The sequence below is a fragment of the Myodes glareolus genome, chromosome 10 (genome assembly GCF_982192425.1).
Source record: "Myodes glareolus chromosome 10, mMyoGla1.1, whole genome shotgun sequence".
Lineage (NCBI taxonomy): Eukaryota > Metazoa > Chordata > Mammalia > Rodentia > Cricetidae > Myodes > Myodes glareolus.
In genome coordinates, this window is record NC_142035.1 from 38420733 (window position 1) to 38441556 (window position 20824).

The following is a 20824-nucleotide window of genomic DNA, read 5'->3' on the forward strand; positions in this document are numbered from 1 at the left end:
CCGATTGTGCCTCTCTCTCTAGCAGTCTTTCCAGTGGTGCTTCATTATTTCTGTGTGTTCCAGCTATTATGGAGTCTTTATGTTTCTCTGCATTTTTTGTTTTATTTTTTGAGGTGTATACACACCGTTACACTTCATGGAGTTGCATCCAGCCAAGTCTCTGTGTTCTTCTTGTGAAGAGGCAGAAAATCACCTCTCCCAAGAATTTCCATCTTCTGGCCAAGGGAACTGTGTCCTGAAGAGCTGTACACAGACGGGAGGCACCTTGTTTGCTTGCTGTGCTGCTAGAGCATTGATTTAATTAGAAGACAGGCTGTGGGTGGCCATGTGCAAACAAAGAAGCATCAGACAGAGCCCACTTAGTCTGGGACGGTCAAAGTAAGTTACGTTCTTTTAAAACACTTTTTGGAGTACTAATGCTGTTTCTTGCCTTTAGTACTGAGAATCAACTTGTAACTTACTGTGTTTACACGTTAGGTAGGTACAACTGCTCTCTTCCCAAGACTCTAGAAATCATGTCTGCTTTCTAGCACAAAGTACATGCTTATGGGAAAAGCAATGTTTTTTTTTTCCTCACACTTTTTTTTAAAGAATAAGAAGAAAATCAAGACAGTTATTAGATTTTACTTTTAACTTTACTCTGTATCAAAAACCATGTGAAAATATTTAACTACAGATCATGTCATGATTTACTTTGTACTGATGGGAACAGGAAGACTTTCTTTATCTTTCTAGCCGTTCTTGAAATGCTCTATGGGCCTTATCATATGCTTCCTCTTGGCCGAAACTGTCAAGGAAATGTGTTCTAAGACTAGACCTAGCAGTTTCTGAGAAGCATGTAGCTTTACATATGAGTTTTCATTTTTCTCTCGGCATTGTTACTCTTAAAAATATATTTCATTTGATACTCAGTTTTGAACTGTTTCCATCAACCTATGGTATGATTGTAGGATTGGTGATATTTCTTTGTTTTTACTATGTAGAAATAATTTATTTGATCTTGACTAATATATGCTGTGGTTCAGTATTTATGGATATAATTAGATTCATTGGTTATGAGAAATGCAGTTTTATTGTTTTTGAATCATTGCATCTATATTTGTAGTTACTTGATTTTTAATTTCAGACATTAATCTTTGTTTTCTCGTTAAAAGAAAATCTGAATTTTTATTTTACTTTGTGCCACATTGCAATTATATTTCTGTTTTTTTTATTGATTTTTACTGAGCTCTACATTTTTCTCTGCTCCCTTCCCTGCCTCTCCCCTCCCCTTCAACCCTCTCCCAAGGCCCCCATGCTCCCAATTTATTCAGGAGATCTTATCTTTTTCTACTACCCATATAGATTTGATCTATGTATGTCTCCTAGGGTCCTCATTGTTGTCTAGGTTCTCTGGGATTGTGATTTGTGAGCTTGTTTTTTTTTTTTTTTTTGCTTTAGGTTTAAAAACCACTTATGAGTGTGTACATGTGATAATTGTCTTTCTGGGTCTAGGTTACCTCACTCAAAATGATGTTTGTCTGTAAAATCTGAGATGTCAGACATCAATCTTATAGAATTTTATGTTTTTACAACTTTTCCCCTTTTGTTAGTGAAGGATTGAAGCTGAAACTTTTCTGCGTGTTTCATTTCTGTGTAACCATAGACTATGCATTTGAAAGACTACCTTTCTTTTCTTCCTTTGGTGGAAGGGTATGCTGGGTATTAAAAATAGGCCTAAGTTATAGGGTTCCTTTTGCAATGATAAAACACTGTGACCAAAAGCAACTTGTGGCGGAAGGAGTTTATGTTAGCCTACAGTTCTATAGCACAATCTGTCACTGAAGGAAGTCGGGGCAGGAACTCAAAACAGGAACCTGGAGGTAGAACCTGATGCAGAGGCCATGGAGGAGTGCTGCTTACTGGCTGTCCCCCCCCCCCCATGGTTTACTCAGCCTGCTTTCTTATAGCATGCTGACCGCCAGCCCAGGGGAGACACATAGTAACCTGGGCCTCCCAGACCACTCCACAGTTAAGGAAATGGAAATGCCCTGAGGCTTGCCCACATACCAGTCTGTCAGGCCATTTTCTCAATTGAGGTTACTTCTTCCCAAATGATTCTCTCTTGTGTCAAGTTGCTAGAAAACTAATTAGGACAGTCAATCTCTTTTCAACTTGACACACAAGCACATCACTTATTTTTTTTTAAAATATTTATTTATTTGTTATGTATACAATATTCTGTCTGTGCGTATGTTTGCAGGCCAGAAGAGGGCACCAGACCCCACTACAGATGGTTGTGAGCCACCATGTGGTTGCTGGGAATTGAACTCAGGACCTTTGGAAGAGCAGGCAGTGCTCTTAACCTCTGAGCCATCTCTCCAGCCCCAAGCACATCACTTATTAAGTTTTAACTTTTTTTTGTCCCTAAGATGTCATGTTAATACTAATATGACAATATAAAACATTTCAACTTTAAAAAGTCCCACAGTCTTTAAAATTGAAATACTTTACAATTCAGTGTTTTTAAAATATTCAAGATCTCTTTTAAATTTCACAGTTTTTCTAAAATATCCAAAGTCTCTGTAGAATTCCTAAGTCTCTTAACTATAGGCTTCAGTAAAATTCAAACAAACAATAACAAATCAAAGTAAAATAAAAAAATAAGTTTAATGCTTTCTTACTCCAAAAGGGAAAAATCAAGGCACTTGTACAATCAAATCAATTAAAACCAAACTCCTATAGTGGAGATATATATATCACTGTATATCTATATCTGTATCTTTACCTATATAGCACTATATATATAGTGGACCTGTGCTCCAAAGGGCTTCATTTCCCAGCTCTGCCATCTGGAGCACACAAGACTTGTCTCCTAGGCTGAGTAAAGCTGGTTCCATCTCATAGCTGCTGCTGTCCTTGGTGATGTTCCATAGTCCTGGCATCTCCAAAATGCTGAGGTATCTGCAACAAGGTTACACTTCCAGTACCTTCTCCTGGACTCTCTTCCGGGACTGTGACCTTGCCTCATAGTACCAAACCTTCTAGAACCCCTTCAGTCCTGGGTCTTCTACTTTATTTGATTCTGTATCTTCACCAGTGGCCTCTCATCAAAAATTCCAGCCCTGCTGCACAGTTCCAAGCTTCATGCCTTCAAAAGCAGTACGACTTTAGGAACTTTAACATTACCAAGTTCAGTTGCCAGCACAAGCTACAGCCTTGACTCCTGTTGGACCACAGCTTCTCCATGCTGACTCTGCAGAAAGTATTTTTCTCTCCATCTATACCACTTCTTAAGTACAGCTGACTCTTCAGCCCTAGCTGACCAGTATCAGTTGCCCCTGTGAAGCAAAGGTTTCACTTTAGAGGTTTAACTCTCTGAATGACAGCTGATATTTCAGCTCCAGCTGACCAGAACCACACAGTCTTAAAATTCAAAATATCAAACAGCCCCCATATAGTCTTTAAGGGATTCCAAAACTCCCTCTGAAACGTCATAAGCCAAGCTTCAATAGCATTCCTATCTTTCAGCTCCTCACTACAGCCCATTAAGCTCTGAGCACTCAGTGATTTCCCAGTCCAAAGTCCTTTTGCTATCTGCTCTTAAACATGGCCAAGTCTATCATAGTAGCACCCCACTTCTGCTACCAATTACTTAATTACTGTGATAAAACACCGTGAACAAAAATAAGGGTTTATTTCAGTATACAGTTCCACATCACAGTCCATTGTCAAAGGAAGCCAGGGCAGGAGCTCAAACTGAGCAGGAGACTGGAGGCAAAGACCATGGAGGAGAAGACTGCTTCTTACTGTCTTCTTCCCAGGCCTGGTACAACCCGCTTTCTTATAGTACCCAGGACCACCAGCGCAGGGGTAGCCTTTGCCCACAGTGAGCTGGGCTCTCTCATACCAATCATCAATCAAGAAAATTCACCATGGGGCCTTACTTTTTTTTTTTTTAAATTGTGTGTGTGTGTGTCGAGTAATTGCTTGTACATATATGTGAAGGTCAGAATGCTTTCCACTCTGTGTTTTGAGGCAGGGTCTGCCATTTACTCTGACTCACTGAGGATAGAGGATCTCAACCTTTCAATGCTAGGGTTACAGGCACACGTGTCAAGTTATGCCACACATGACTTCGTTTTGCTTCAGAGATTTACTTTTAATTATGCGTGTTTACATGTTCTTGTGAGTGCAGGTGTCCATGGCTGTGATTCACCCAATGTGATTTCTTGTAGTTGAACTCAGGTCCTCTGAAAGACTAGTGTGTGCCATCTTTCCAGCCCCCACACCTGTTTTTTAAATCATCTCCTCAATTCCAGAATATTGCCCTTTGATTTTAAGTTTTTGTGTATCCAAAACAAACAAACAAACAAACAAACAACACCAAAAATGGGTGCAGTGGTGCATTGATTTAATTCCTTCATTTGGGAGGCAGAGAGAAGCAGAACTTGCTGAGCTCAGGGCCAGCCTGGTCTACACAGTGAGTTCTAGGACAACCAGAGCTACATAGTGAGACCCTATCTTAAAAAGCAAAGCTTTTATTTGTTTCTTAAATTCAGTCTTAATTCAGAATCCAGGAAAGAATGAAGAAATGTGGCACATAATTTTTAAGGCTCTTAAGAGTATCATATAAATCTTGCTTCAAAATTGTTTATAATATTGTTCAAAAATTTCCAGTTATTTCTGTCTTTTGTCTTATTTTTACTGTGAGAACTTCATTGAAGGATCTTATGACACTGTAGAAAACAACATTAAATTGTGAACATTCTGCTTGTCAAAAGTTCTTTGGTCTTTTCTACTGCTAAGGAGTATTTATTGGCAATAATATTCACTTCATATCTAGGCTTTTGCATGATCTGTACATTTCCTGACAGTTGGTACCCTCCTATTTCTTGGCACACGGCATCAACACTATACAGTGCACGAAGCTTCTTACAGAATTCAGGGTGGGAAATTCATTTATACTTCCTTCTTCTGGCATAGATGTAGTGGTCAATAACATTTTGTAGTAGGGTAGAAATGTTTTTAATAAAAGCAAATATAGTTAGTAGAGGATTTAAAAGCTAACTCTCTCTCCCGCCTCCATTTTGACTATGTCATGAAAGAAGGATGGTGTAAATGCTGTAATTCCATGATCTGGTGAGTTTTATTTGAGTGATATTTTCCATATTATTGTCAACATTTTTAAAAGGTATAATGACTTAGGTTGAAGGGAAGTATAAGTGACCGCCAAGTCTGGCAATGTTGGGGAAATAGCTGCATTTGTCTTTTTATTGTAGATCATGTGGAAAGAACAGTTTCAGGTACTGTGTGTGCTAACTTCCTCCTGGACATAATAATGAGTCCAACTAAAACACTTTAAAACTCTTTCAGATGTGCAAGTCTCAAAGCCAGCATTTTCATTTAAAGGTTTCTGTTGTGTTTGACAAGTAACTCTTGTACTGTAGCTCTGTGGCTTTCAGTTAAAAATGTGGAAAAAACTGCCATGATGTCATTTTTCTGCATAATTATATTATGTTTATTTGAAAATTAGGCAGACTAATAATAAAGAGGTAAGTATAATGTTTTTACTAAACTATTTTAAATAACAAAAATATGATTGTATTTTTAATAGACTATGCCAGATTAGCAAATGTTCTTGTGTACAAATATCAACATTTATCACAATTTTTCTGGCATTTTCAAAGGATCTTACATAGAATAGGGTTGTGAGAGTTTTCTAGTGCATATGCTGTTGTTCCCAGCCAAAGTATGTTGTCTTTTGTACTGTTAGACAGTTTTAGCAAATGAACTGTCACTAATATTAAACCTTAGCATTCACGGAGTGTGATACAGACAAATGTTCTCTCAACTTACATCCAGTATGTCTAAGATATTACTTTAACACATGTTTAAGTAGAGCATTCTAGCTATTTGGCTGGATGCAATTCTGGGCTGTCTAGTTGAGTAATTTCCTCAGGCACTCCAGCTTTGATCAATCGCAGTGAGAACTCTTAGCACGTCTGTAAAGCAGCCAGTGCATCTGCAAGTTTGTCCTGAGGAAGAGAGGAGAGGGAGCGCGTCAGGAAAGAAAGACTGCTGTGTCGTTAGGAGTTCTGGAACGAAGACGGAACGTTTTCTGATTTCATTAGGAACTCTTCCCCATAATCAACTCTCTTCTTTTAAAGTGTGCCGTGTTGTTTAGTATTCATGAATGAAAAGGCTTCAGTTGTGCCTAATGAAATATTTTCTGGCTATGTCTGGTACTTTATCAAAGTCCATTAATATTTGAGCTTTCTACTCTTTAAAATTGTGATAGTTTGCTAACATTTCAAACACACTTTTTTGTATTTTTGTATTTTTTTGTATTTTTGTATTTACCTTAGTGAAGTATGTCTTCATTATTTTTAATTGCCTAGGTTTTATTTTTGATAGAAATGTTGGCATATAACTGAATATTCATGAATATCTTAGGCCAAATGACTAAGAACAGGTATCTTAGGAACATCTTAGCTGCCTTTTCAACACACGCAGTAAAGCAGTTTGCTCTCTGATGTGTGATAATAGGAGTTAATTACTCTTTAGTTTTTCAATGTTTTTGGCTTGTTCTTTCCTCGCTTGTCTTGGTACTGGGGATTAAACCCAAGGTGTGTGAGTGTATGAACTGTATTCCCACTCCTTAATTAGTTTTAGTTCTGAAAATCTTGCATTTGGGTTCAGTTTGTATTAACATTTTTGGGAAGTTCATATTCTTCTTGTGACTTCCATATGTAGATTTCTATCATTGCCTACGTTCTCAGTTATTTACTATGGAAAGGAAGACTAACACAGTTCAATAAAACTTATTGAAAGTAAAAGTTTTGTTGTATTTTTCACTTAATGTTCCTTTAGAATTGAACAAAGGACAGTACAGTTTGCAGACTTACACTCATTAAGGCTATCATAAAGAATATGTAGAGAATTGGTAAATTGGCAAACTGAAGAGAAGATGGAGGGCAAGTCCCAGGTCCACTAACTGTGATGTTCAGTATAGGAATATGAGCAGACATGTAAATGGAGGTTACCCATTCTAACTGCCTGGTTGCAAATAAATACACAGAGGCATATATGTTAATTACAAAATGCTTGGCTGATAGCTCAGGCTTGTTACTAATTAACTCTTATATTTAAATTAACCTATTTTTATTAATCTATGTATTGCTACCCAGCTGGTAGCTTTACCAGTCCTCTGGCATCTTGTTTTTTGCGCAGCTAGTTGGCATCTCCCTCAACTCTGTCCTTCATCTTCCAAGTCCTTAGTTTTGGTTGTCCTTCCTAACTTTATCCTGCATTGCTATAGGCCAATCAGCTTTATTATTAACCAATGAGAGTAATACGTATTCACAGTTTCCAGAGGATCATCTCACAGCACAGACATCTGAGTTGATTATTGAATTAGCCTTTTCCCATTGTAATGAAATAGCAGAAACTGAATTTCTTAGAGGAAGTATAGAACTCAAGTGTTTGGAAGTTCAGTGGTATGGTACCTTCATTGGCTGAGTTCTTGTCAAGACTTCATGGTGAATGGCAGATAGGAGGAAGGCGTGTTGAACCAAGAAACAGAAATCTGGGAGGGGCCAAACTCAGAGGTTTATAATAGTTTTCTCAGAGAACTTCCAGAGAATCCTGTAAGATCTGCCTTCTGAGAGAATGACCTCAGTTATTTAAAGCTTAAGATACTACTTCTGCAGAAGCATGAGACCTAAACCTTTATAAAATGTTGAAAGTTAAAAAAAAGAAAACACACAACTGTGTATGGATGGACTTGTATACTGGAGGGAGATAGAGAGGTGGCTCAGTGGTTAAGATCACTTACTGCTCTTGCAGAAGACCCACGTTGGGTTCCAATCACCATCATGACAGCTCAAAGCACAGATCAAGGGGATCTGTTGTCTCCTTCTGACCTCCATGGCTCTGTATGTACATGGCACACTTACATACATACAGGCAAAGCATTCATACACATTAAATAAATCTTTAAAAGTGTGAAATTTGTTGTCAACATTTAAATATTAAGAGAATCATATAAAACATGGATTTATAATTTCTGTTTAAAAAAGAAAATAGAGATCTTGCCAAATGGAGTGTGCCTTTTTCAGAGTTACAGTCTGCCAGAGCTGAATGGCAGCTGGCCCTTTAGTTCAGAGGTTCTGAATGTGACTAACATGATTTTAGTTTAGGGTACAGTTGGAAATAGTCTTGGATTGAAATGTCAAGTTGACCTTGTTATAAAGAAAATGAATTGTTAGTTTGGCAGTAGTTTGATGCTCTTAGAGGCTAAAATTGTTGTGAAAAGAATTTGTCTTACTGTCTTTCTTGTTACCTAGCTTCTTAGGGGTTGTGTATTGTAGCCTGGTTATCCTTTTCTTTACATCTAGGATCCACTTATGAATGGCTGCATATTGTGTTTTTCTAGGTCTGGGGTACCTCACTTAGGATGATTTTTTTTTCTAGTTCCATCCATTTGCCTGCAAATTTCAAGATGTCGTTTTTTTTTTTTTTTGCCACTGAATAATACTCCATTGTGTAAATGTACCACATTTTCTTTATCCATTCTTCAGCTGAGGGGCATCTAGGTTGTTTCCGTGTTCTGGCTATTATAATACTGCTATGAACATACTTGAACCAATGTCTTTGTGATATGAGTGAGTATGCATCCTTTGGGTATATATCCAAGAGTAGTATCACTGGGTCTTGAGGTTCCTTATTTTTCCTTATAATTGATTCCTTATTTTCTGAGATACCACTATATTAATTATCAGATGGATGCCTCTTGGAAGGGGAAATAGATAAGATCTCCTGAGTAAATTGGGAGTGTGGTGGGAGCAGGGGTAGGGGAATGGGATGGGCGGATGAAAGGGACGGGTGTGGCAGGAGAACATGAGGGAATGGTATGGTTGAGTTGTCATAGGGTCAGAGAGGGAGAGCAAGGAAAGAGATATCTTGATAGAGGAAACCATTGTAGGGTTAGGGAGAAATCTGGTGCTGGGGGAAACTCCCAGGAATCCATAAGGATGACCACAGCTAAGACTACTAGTGATAGTGGAGAGGTTGCCTGACCTGGCCTTCCCCTTTAATCAGATTGATGACCACCCTAATTGTCACCATAGAACCTTCATCCAGTAGTTGATGGAAGCAGATGCAGAGATTCACAGCTAAGCACTGAGCAGAGCTTCTGGAGTTCAGCTTAGAGGAAGGAGGGATTATATGAGCAAAAGTGTCAAGATCATGATGGGGGAACCCACAGAGACAGCTGACCTGAGCTAGTGGGGAGCTCACTGACTTTGGACTGACAGCTGGGGAACCTGCATAGAACCGAACTAGGCCCTCTGAATGTGGGTGCCAGTTGTGTGGTTTGGGTAGTCTGTGGGACCACTGGCAGTGGAACCAGGATTTATCCCCAGTGCATGAACTGGCTGTTTGGAGCCCATTCCCTATGGAGGAATACCTTGTTCATCCATCATACAAGGAAGTGGGGCTTGGTCCTGGCTCAGCTTGATATGCCAGACTTTGTAGACTTCCCATGGGAGACCATTCTGAGGAGTGAAAAGCGGACTGGGTGGAGGAAGGTGAGGTGGGGGAAGGTGGAGGGGGAACAGGTGGAGGGGAGGAAGGGTGAACTGTGGTTGGTAAGTAAAATGAAAAAAAAATTTAAAGAAAAAATTAAAAAAATAGAATTTCTATCAAAACTTAAGTAGCGTATTATTTTTTAAATGAATTCCAAATCAAACTAACAGCTTTTCAAAAATGCCAATTGCAGCAGTTTGAACCATTAACCAAGTGTATCTCACTGTAGAGTTTTGAGCTACAGGTAAAACTGATCAAAGTACTTGGTGCTTTGATAAGCTTGTACCAAATTCTTTATTCCCTTCGAGTCCCTGGAGTAAAGTATTGCACTGAATATTTTTGGTGAAAAATGTACTGTAAGTCCAAATACATTGCCTTCATTTTCATCTTTCTTTTGCTAGCCTCCTCCAAAGAAGCTTCCCCCACCATTTATCATATCTTCATTCTTTTACTGAAGAGAAAACAAAACAAAATTAAACAAAAGCCAGGCATGGTGGCACACGGGAGGTAGAACAGGTGGATCTCTGTGAGTTCAAGACCAGCCTGCTCTACAAGAGATCGCTCCAGGACAGGCTCCAAAGCTACAGAGAAACCCTGACTCGGGGGAGAGGGGAAGAAAGGAAGAAAAGAAAACATGTTAGTACTTAATACAATATACTAATGGTTGCCTAGGAAACTTTGTTTACCTACCCTAGTCATTCCCATTTTACTCTGTTCTGATTCACATCTTTCTCTAATGTAGGGTGAATCCTGCTACCACAGTGATAACCTTTGCAGTGTTTCATAGTTGTTGTGTAGCTTTTTGCTATTTATTTTCTATGTGTTAATGTTGATAGACTACAAACTTTCTCAAAATGGGCTTAAGTTAAGCAGCTTAGGGAGTCATTGAAATGAGTTTCTCAGAGTGACAGCATGATCCAGCTATGACAGAGTCATGTGTAGTAGCTTATTAAGAATAAAAGAATTTTAGATTTACTGCATATGTTCCAAATGAGGCTCTTTGGAGTGGGAGAATGGAGAATTTCACTTAATGATTCTTTTATTTCGAGCAGAAAGACAGATTGGATTCACAGTTGTAACAGTCTTTAAAAACTTTAGTTTTATTCTAAGAAATTTGTATTGTGGTGTTAAAGTTGTTTGTTGAGTATAATGTATATACTAGAAAATAATCAAGTTTATTGTTTATGAATAGCTCTGATAATTTTTCATAGTGAATATAGCCCTGTGTCTATAGCACCTGGACCAGGAAACACATTTCTACCCCTCTAGAAGCTCCCAATGACACAAGGGTAACAATATTTTGTGAGTTACAAAGCTTGATATATGTGGAATCATCGAATATATGTACTTCTTTGTCTCCTTTTGTATGTTTAATTGAGGTGAAGTTCATATAACAATTTGAAAAACTAGTAACAGTATGTTGACAGTGCTTTGTAGATACCATTTTCTATCTTGTTCCAACTTTCTCTAAAGAATCCTCATACCCCTTAGGCAGTATTAGATGACAACTCATAGTCTGTTGTTTCTCTCTATGAATATATCTTTTCTGGATAATTCATACAACTTAAATCACACCTTTTGTGCCCACCCTCCCATTTAAGTACAGTGCTTTTGAGACTTCTACACTGTAGCATATGCCAGTACCCCATTCTTCTTTCTGCAGATCTAGTCAGCATTGTCGTACATGCCACAGCACTTTTATCCACCCATTCACTGATGAATATTGGGAATACCATTGCTGTAGTAGCACCTGCTATGTGCATAGCACCTGCACAAATGCTGAAAACTTCGTTTTAGTTTCTTTGTATATTTACCTGTACATAGACTTTCTGGGTCGTGTGTTAATTCTGCATTGAACTTTTTATGCAACTCTTAAGCTGTTTTCCGTAACTACAGAATGAACCATTTTTCATTGTAGTAACAATGTGTGAGAATTGCTTTGCATCCATGTTATTATGGTCTGTCCCACCCTCCCCTGCCCTTGGCACTAAAGCTATCCTTGTGAATGAGAATTGGTACCAGTCTTAGGGTTTCTTTTGCTGTGGAGAGACACCTTGACCATGGAAACTCTTATAAAGGAAAACAGTTAATTGGAGCGGCTCTCTCACAATTCAGAGTTTTAGTTCATTATTGTCACGTTGGTTAGCAAGGAAGCTTGCAGGTAGACATGATGCTGGAGAAGGAGCTGAGAGTTCTTAGATCTTGATCCAAAGGCAACAGGAAGTAAACTGAGACACTGGCCATGGTTTGAGCATATATGAAACCTCAAAGCCCACCTCCACAGTGACGCACTTCTTCCAATAAGGCTACATCTACTCCAACAAAGCCACACCTCCTAATAATGCCACTCCCTATGAGTTTATGGGGACCAATTATATTCAAACTACTACTACAGCACTTCATCATTGTTTCTTTATTTCCCTAATAGAAATGATATCCAACGTATTTTTATGTGTTTGTAGGCCATTGGTATGTCTTTGGGAAAATACTTGTTGATGTCACTTTCATGTTTTATGCCCATTTATAATTTTTATTTTCTGATCCTTCATGATTGTAGAAGAGCTGTATATATTCTGGTTGTTGGATTACTTGAAATTTAAACTACCTTTTTTTTTTTTATTATGTGTGTTAGCACACATGTGCCATGGCATCTCAGTAGGCTGCTTGTGGGGTCAGTTCTCTCCTTCCACCCTGTGGATCTATTTATTGAACTCAGGTTGTCAGACGTGATGGCAGGTGTCTTTACCCATTGAATCATCTTGTTTCCTCTGTAGATTTAAGTCTGAAATAATGTCAGAAGAAACAAAATAAAAACTAAACTATGGATACCTTTGTGGTTTACTTGACTTCCCTGTTTATCTTTCTGACTGTTACCTATCTTCTATTTTAGATTTGCGTTATTATATTTATTGTTGTATATTATGCCATCCAATTTATCATCAGTCTACATAGTCACGATTTCTCAATTTTTGTAGGTGCACATCAAAAACATTCCAACTGAAATTTGCATCTGGACTGAACATGTAGTTTTTCTTGTCATTCCTTAATGTAACAACTATATTATATTAGTTATGCAGCCAAGCTGTCTTTGAACTCATGGAGCTCTTTCTGCTTCACCTTCACGAGTGCTAAGATTATAGGTGTGGGCCATTATGCTTCACATTATTTTTGATTTTTTGAGACAGTTTACGGTGTAACCCAGTCTGGTGGTGGGGTTTTCTGAAACTTACCCACTTCAGATACCAAAGGATATCTATTTCATTCCCTTCCTGTCCTGCCAACTTCTCCCCTTTTTTGGTACTGGGTGTGGAACCCAGGGTCTTGACAGTGATAAGCATATGCTCTGCTACTGAAGGCATCTGCCTCCTATAGCTGAAATTAAGGCTTCTTGTAGGGAAGACTGTATTCTGTTTTGTGTATTGCTATAAGCCCTAAGATTTACTCACTATTTAGCAAATGGGTCAGAAAGCCAAATGGGCTCTCTGCCTATTTTTGATGGTCTGTAAACTTTTAATGGTTTTTAGTTTTTAAGATGATTGAAACAAAATCAAAAGGAAATTAATATTTCATGATATTAGAAAATTATATGAAATTCAAATTTCAGGGTACAAACTGCAACTTTTTTGGGACGCAGCCATGCTCACTCATTTGTATATTTTTTCTGGCTGTGTCTGTCCCTCCGTGGCAGTTGAGTAGCTGAAGCATTGTGTGGTCCACAAGTCTGAATCATTTAATATATCTGACCTTTTACAGCCAAAGAATTGTCTGGCAATAGACAGCCAATAAATGTTTATTGAATGAATGAATGCTAACTTATATTAACACAAAGGAATTTAAGTGGGAAGACCTTCAATCATTTAGTTCTTGAAAATTTGAGCTTAATTGATTGTTAAATATGTACTTGAATTGTGTGTTGTTTTTGTCATAACTTAGTTTTGTTCCCTTCTCTTCACCCTGCAGATATTATGAACCAATAAGGAAATTGTAGAGAGATAGTAATTCTTGGAATAGTTTTGGCTAAGATAGGCATACTACATTTTTAAAAGTTTTTGTTCATCCCCCTGCCCTCCTCCCTTGGGATCGGATCTCACTATGTATCTCAGGCTAGGCTGGAGCTGCATTTTTCTCATTTTAATTTGAAAAAAGCTACGAAGGAAAAGCACCCATTTTTATTACTTTTTTTTCTATACTGGGGATCAAATCCAGGGTCATGTACACACTAGGCAAGTTTTATGTCACTGAGCTATATTTACACACCCTATTACTCTTACTTAGAAAGATTCATGAAAGTTTAAGACTATTTCCCACTTGTTACTTTAAGATCAATCACTTGCTTGCCATTGGAGGAGTAATTAGATAATTTCAATGGAATACTTAATCATGTATGGATAAAAATTGTATATTCTCCCATGTCTCATTCACCTTACGATGTGTTTGTTGCGTTTGTACTTGAGACAGAGTGTGAACACTAATGTATTAGTGATCTGTCAGTAGACATCTGACATAGTCTAACAGGAATATTGGATACTGGACAGATAGCATCATTTTATACAAAATGATTTTATATTTTTCTAGTTTTGCTTTTGTATATTTGAAAACTTAATTGTTTGCATTTGTAAGAGGTGTTAATAGAGGTTACATAATGAATCTCCCAAGGTATGGTATACCCCGTAACTGTGCAAACTGTCTTTATTTTTTGCTTTTATCAAAGGATACTAAGAGGGTAATGCAGCTTGTGGTTCTTAGTGAAAAAGTATGTGTTGTAGCTCCTTGCCTTGCCTGGAAACTGCCAGATTTACTGTAGGAAAAGCTTCCTTATCATGTTAGTAGAGTAGATCCTGGCTTGGTGCTTTTCTGTCCTTTATTTCAAAGGGATATTGCTATCTGAAGTCTTATTTTTTTTTTCTGGAATTTCTCTGTAAGAATGCCCTGCAAGAATTATTATCTAGCTGGCTCAAGGGGTGAGAGTTCACAATAATAATTATTCTATTTTACCTAGTTATAATTAGCTTCCATTTAGTCATTCTACAAGTTTTTACCATGTGTGGATGAAACATTGTTTAAACTCTGGAATAAAACTCCTGAAAAGATAAAGGGGCTTATGCTCTGTGGGGCAGATTAAAAACAGATTAGGATGTAGGATGACTGTGGTGATGCACACTGTCTTAGTTAGTTAGGGTTGTCTCAGGGTTAATATTGCTGTGATAAAGCACCATGACCAAAGCAACGTGGGAAGGAAAGGGTTTATTTGGCTTCTGCTCTCTTACAACCGCTCATCACTGAAGGAAATCAGGACAGGAACTCAAACATGACAGGAACCTGGAGGTAGGAACAGCTAACTGACTTAGTCCTTATGGCTTGACTAACCTGCTTTCTCCCAGGACCAGCTGCCTAAGAATGACACCACTCAGAATGGACTGAGCTTTCCCCCATTAATTACTATTTACGAAAATGCCTACAGGTGTAGACTTGCCTACCACCCTATCTTATGGAGGCATTTTCTCAGTTGAGACTCCCGCCTTTCCAATGACAGAAGTTAGGAATCATTGTGAACCACCATGTTGGTGCTAGGCATCTAACGTGGTACTTTTTCAAGAGCAACAAGTACTCTTAAGCACGAGTCACCATTCCAGATTCTATAAACTTTTTAAAATTATGGCCCAATTTTAACATTTTCCTCATCCTTTGGAGACAGGGTCTCATGTAGCTGAAGCTACATGGCCTAACAGAACCTATTATTTTGTACAGGTAACTCATGCTAAAAAAAAAGATTATGTTTACTTTTCTCTTTTTTTTAAAAAAAGAGATGATACTTGATTCTTTCTAGTTTAGTTGCTCTTTATTTCTTTTCCTTGCCTAATTGTCTTGCTGTGATTATCTTGCATCTTGTTGAATAAGAAGTACTGAGAATGGATATTTCTCTTGTGTTTTGATAATTTTTTATAATTTTTGATAATTTTCAGGGAAAATTATTCAGGATTTCCTCTTTTCCCCATTTTGCAATGTTAGCTGGACTTTTTTTAGGTTTCCTTTATCATGGCAAGGATGTTGATTTCTGTTTCTAGGTTACTTAGTGTTTTTTTAATTGTTTTTATTAAAGAGTTTAGTAGTTTGTTAAATGTCTTTTCCCTATGTCTCCTGACATGATTATTTTATTAACATGTGGTATTTTGATTGATTTTTTTCAGATATTAAACCAGACTTGTTTTCTTGAAATCCTTTTTGTTCATGATATAAACACTTGTTTATATTCTGCTGGATTTGGTTTGCTTTTATTTCTTTGATGATTTTGATGTTAGCATCTACAAAGTATGAAGTATATTGGTCTCTAATTTTTCTTCTAATTTTGGTCATAATGTTTGTGTCCTTTGTCATCAGAGAAGTACTGACATTGCCTGAGTCTTAGAAAGTGTTCCCTTACCTTCTAGTTTTTGGAGGGTTTGTGAAGGATTGACATTAATTCTTTTTTAAGACTAATAGTATTTAAATTCATTTTTGTTTTTCAGGATTCTCCGTTTACAAATGCAGGAATGGGATCTAATCTGAATCTCTTAGGAGAAATCGAGTGTGACGCCAGCATAATGGATGGGAAATCCTTGAATTTTGGAGCAGTTGGAGCACTGAGTGGTATGTGGGCATTATGACATAGTCCTCTATTATTTGAAAAACTGAGTCTGTTACCATTTCATGCCTTCTGAAGACTTAGTCCTATATTTTTAATAATTTTTGTTTGGAGGAGTGCTGAAACAATTATTATTCCTCCTTTACTAAATAAAGATCATAAGATCTTAGGTATAAACAGTTTTTTCCCATTAATTTTTTTCCATTTTACATACCAACCCCAATCTCCCTCCATTCTCTCCCACCCCCCATCCAATTCCCCCCCCCCATCCACTCTTTAGATGGGGCAAGGCCTCTCTTGAGGCCTCAAAAGTCTGGCATACCAAGTTGAGGCAGGCCCAGGCCCCTGCCCCGCTGCATCAAGGTTTGGCAAGTTATCCTACTGTAGGGAATGGGCTCCAAAAAGCCAGTTCATGCACTGGGGATAAATCGTAGTCCCACTTCCGGGGACCCACAAACAAATCAAGCCCCACGACTATCACCAATATTCAGAGGGCCTAATTCAATCCAATGCAGGCTCCCCAGTTGTCAGCTCAGAGTCTGACAACTAGTGAACTACCACTAGCTCGGGTCAGCTGTCCCTGTGGTTTACCCAATCATGATCTTGTTCCCCCCTTGATGGTATGATCCCTCCTCCCTCTCTTAACTGAACTCCAAGAGCTCAACCCAGTGCTTGGCTGTGGATCACTGCATCTGTTTTCATCAGTTACTGCATGTAGGTTCTGTGATGACAGTTAGGGTAGTCACTAATCTGACTACAGGGGCAGGCCAGTTCAGGCACCCTTTCCAGTACTGGTAGGAGTCTTAACTGTGGTCATACTTGTGGATTCCTGGGAATTTCCTTAGCACCAGGTTTCTTCCTACTCCCCTAATGGCTTCCTCTATTGTGATATCTCTTTCATTGCTCTCCCTTTCTATCCCGTATAATAGACACAAAGCGAAGGATGAGAAAGGACCTCTTGTGGTTTCTGTTACATTGCGTATTAGAGGCCACTTGTCACAGGAGCTCGTGGCCAGTTTTCCCATTTCTTCCATTCATCTTACCATAGGAAAGCTGAGATCACAGCTGCATGCTGCACCGTCCATCTTTTCATGTTTGTTCTGGGGCTTCAATCAGGTCCTCAGCTTTGTGTGACAAGCATGTTTTCCTGCTGAGCCATCTCACAAGCCCACATTTATGGATTTTAATGGAACAGAAACAGGATTCCCTCCATTTCTTCCCCCTCTTTCTTCTCTTACAGAGTCTCATTATGTAACTCCAATTGTCCTTGAGCTTTTCAAACCAGGCAGGCTCTAACTTCTTCATACTCCTACACTAGCCCTTTGACAATTAGAAATTTTGGTTTGCAGCACCCTGCCCACTGCTGGAACTTTTTTTAAAATTTAAATCAGAATCTGTAGCAGTCTTTTTATATCAGTACATAAAAGATTTATTTAGTGGTTTATGATTCATTTAAAGATATATTAAGTGTACATATTCTTATCTGTAGATTTATGAAGTTTCTAAGGTATCCAGCCATATACACCTTGATCAAGACTTTAAATGTTATCATGTTAGGACTTAGAACATTGAACTGGAGAGATGGCTCAGCAGTTAAAAGCATATACTGTTCTTGTAAAGGACCCAAGTCTAATTCCCAGAAAACTTTACCATCTTAAAACCCCCTATAAATCCAGGGTAAGGGGAACTGATACTTCTGTTCTCCATGAACACCTTTACCCTCAAACCCATATGATGATGATCTAATTATTCTTTATCAATTAATTTGGCAGTTAAATATTGGGGTAAGAAAATAAATGATCAGAGAAGTAGCGGAGAAGGTACCAGTGACCTTCTATCTCTTTCATTTCTCCCTCTCTCAGTCCTTACTACTTGTCTCTGTCCTCAATCCTCCTAAACCTCTATAGTTAATTTTGGTCAGCTAGTTGTTAGCACTACCCTCTGATTCAAAGCAAACTCTAATTATTAAATGCAATCAAAATATCACACATTTCCCCCCTTTTCTCTAAATAAAATGGGAAAGTTTTAACTCTAACATAGTAAAACTATATATAATAAGAACAATTTTCTGGTAATAATTACATTCACAATGTCCAGTCCATTTGTATTTGGCAAATTTAGAGAAAATACTCCATTATCTATCCTATCTTGGTGAGTCCAAAGCATTATACCTAATTCACTTTCTATTTTAACTTGTATTACCAACCCCAAACAATCTTTTTATATCTTTCAACTTTACACCCTTTACATCTCTTCTGTTAGTTTCTTTTCTGAACCTTATAACAAGGAAAACTATTAACTATAACTATCTAGTCTTTAATTACATCAGTGACCCAGGAAGGATATAGTATTACCTGAGTAAACAGGAAGTGCAGAGCAGACAGCTTCCAAAACTAAGTAAGAAATGATAGAAACAGTTGGCTATCTGGACAGTCACCCAAGGTTCCTCTGTAATGTTGGCACATTCATCTTTGGCCAACAGGCCTAGAATATCTGACTTTTCTGTGAAGCAGTAATTTTGAAGAACTGTCCTGCCTTGTTTTGGTGAAGTGTGGCAGTCACTTTCTTTTGTGTCCTGCTTATCCAATCTGGAGAACATACTGTCAGCAGTTGAGAAAAGGGCCATTTCTTGCTCAGTTACTAACTTTTGACAAAAGAAAGTAAACTCTATGTGGAGTTTCTTCAGTGCCCATCATCTTTTCTGAAACAGCCCAAAGCATGATAATGCTTCTTTATCTTCTTCCTCCTCCTTTCTCTTTTTCTTTTCTTTTCTTTCTTTCTTTTTTTTTTTTTTTTTTGGTTTTCTGAGACAGGGTTTCTCTGTGTAGCCTTATCTATCCTGGAACTCACCAGGCTGGCATAGAACTCATGAAGATCTGTCTGCCACTACCTCCTGATTAAAGGCATTTACCACTGGCAGAATGGTTAAAAAGTTTTTACCAGGGGGCTGGAGAGATGGCTCAGTGGTTAAGAGCATTGCCTGCTCTTCCAAAGGTCCTGAGTTCAATTCCTGGCAACCACATGGTGGCTCACAACCATCTGTAATGAGGTCTGATGCCCTCTTCTGGCCTGCAGACATACACATAGACAGAATATTGTATACATAATAAATAAATAAATAAATAAATAAATATTTAAAAAAAAGTTTTTACCAGCTGCATATTGACATTGGGCTATTGTCTAGAATATACAAAGAATTGAAGAACTTAAATAACAAAGAAATAAAATTGACAATCAACAAATGAGTAAATGAACCAAAAATACCATTTTCAAAAAAGAAATACACATGCCCAATAATTAAGTGCTCAGTATTCCTAGCCATCAGGGAAATGCAAAATTAAACTACTTTGAGAGTCATCACAATTGATATTGCAGCCAGTGTTGGAGAGCATGTGGAGAGAAAGAAGCCCTTAGCCATCATGGTGGGCACACAAACTAATGCAACTGTGGAAATGGAGAGTGCTCAAAAATTAAACATAGAACTGCTGTATGACCTAGCTGTTTCTCTTGTGGGAGATACTCAGAGGGGTAAATCCACACCCAACCACAGAAATACTCCTGTTTTTATTGCTGCTTAATTCACTTATATCAAAGAACTGGAATTAACCTAGTTTTTTTTTTAACAGATAACAATATAACAATTTGGCATATATATATATATATATTTGATGAAATATTACTCACCTCTAAAGAAAAATAAAATTTAAAACTGCAGAAAAATTGATGGACATGGAATGTATAATATTAAGTGAGGTCACACAATGTCAGAAACAAAAAAAATATATGCTGTCTTTCATGCATGGACTCTAGGCAATAATAGATGTATATATGTAAATAAATGTACATGTGGGCACAGTATAACAAGAAAGGCTAAGTGTAAGAGGTAAGGGAAGGTTGAATGCAGATAATGGACATGTGTTATGAAAGATGATGTAAAGTTAATTGTTTTTCCAGTTCTAATTCTGTCATGACTTTCATGTTTTGTGAGGCAAAGTCTTACTCCATAGATGAGGTTGATACTTACTTTGTATCTTTGACTACACTTATACATGTGGCAATCCTCCTGTCTCTGTATTCCAAGTGCTGGGGTTACAGGTATGCTCACCTTTTCCACACACTGTTCAGTGTCCCATGTTTTGGGATTGGTGTGTTGGTGGATGGGACACAGACACACTTGTATTTACCTTTGCTGCGTGGGCTCTCCTCCTACCAGGAAAAGATTCCGGCTGTTTTTCTTCCCATAGTGTGCCTGAATAGGTATTAGATGAGTACCATATTAACACTGTTTGAAAATTAAAATGTTGTAGTGTAGTGGCATTTTATTTGTATTTTAATAAATAAAACTTGCCTGAAGATTTGAAAAGTAAGCCAGCCACATTGGCTAGCCTTGCAGACCAGGCAGCAATGATCCTTAATCTCAGTAACCACAATGACACACCTTTAATCCCAGTAGCCACACTAGTTTGCCATAGAAACCAGGCAGTAGTGGTGCACACCCTTAATCCCAGAACTAGAGAGGATTTTAAAACGGGAGGAGACAGCTCTTAGCCTCAGTCTCATTCTCATTCTGAGATTCCTGGAGGCAGGATTGCCATTTCCGACTGAGGTAGAAGTAAGAGCCAGTGGCTGGCTGCT

At 38.0% G+C, this 20824-nt stretch overlaps 1 protein-coding gene across 5 annotated transcripts in view; it reads left to right on the forward strand.

Annotated features, from left to right (window-relative positions):
* The window catches only part of Tasp1 (taspase 1), a 234580-nt gene that overhangs the window by 30387 nt on the left and 183369 nt on the right, over positions 1-20824 (forward strand). For 4 of the 5 annotated variants that reach the window (XR_007236041.3, XM_048455440.3, XM_048455441.3 and 1 more), the window contains one exon: positions 16074-16194. Coding sequence is in view for 4 of the 5 variants with exons in the window: in XM_048455440.3 (XP_048311397.3) it covers positions 16074-16194 (121 nt within the window). In the remaining variant the exon portion in view is untranslated. Of the gene's footprint in view, positions 1-235; positions 379-16073; positions 16195-20824 lie in introns of those variants that run through there. The other variant, XM_085696793.2, reaches the window with a different exon arrangement.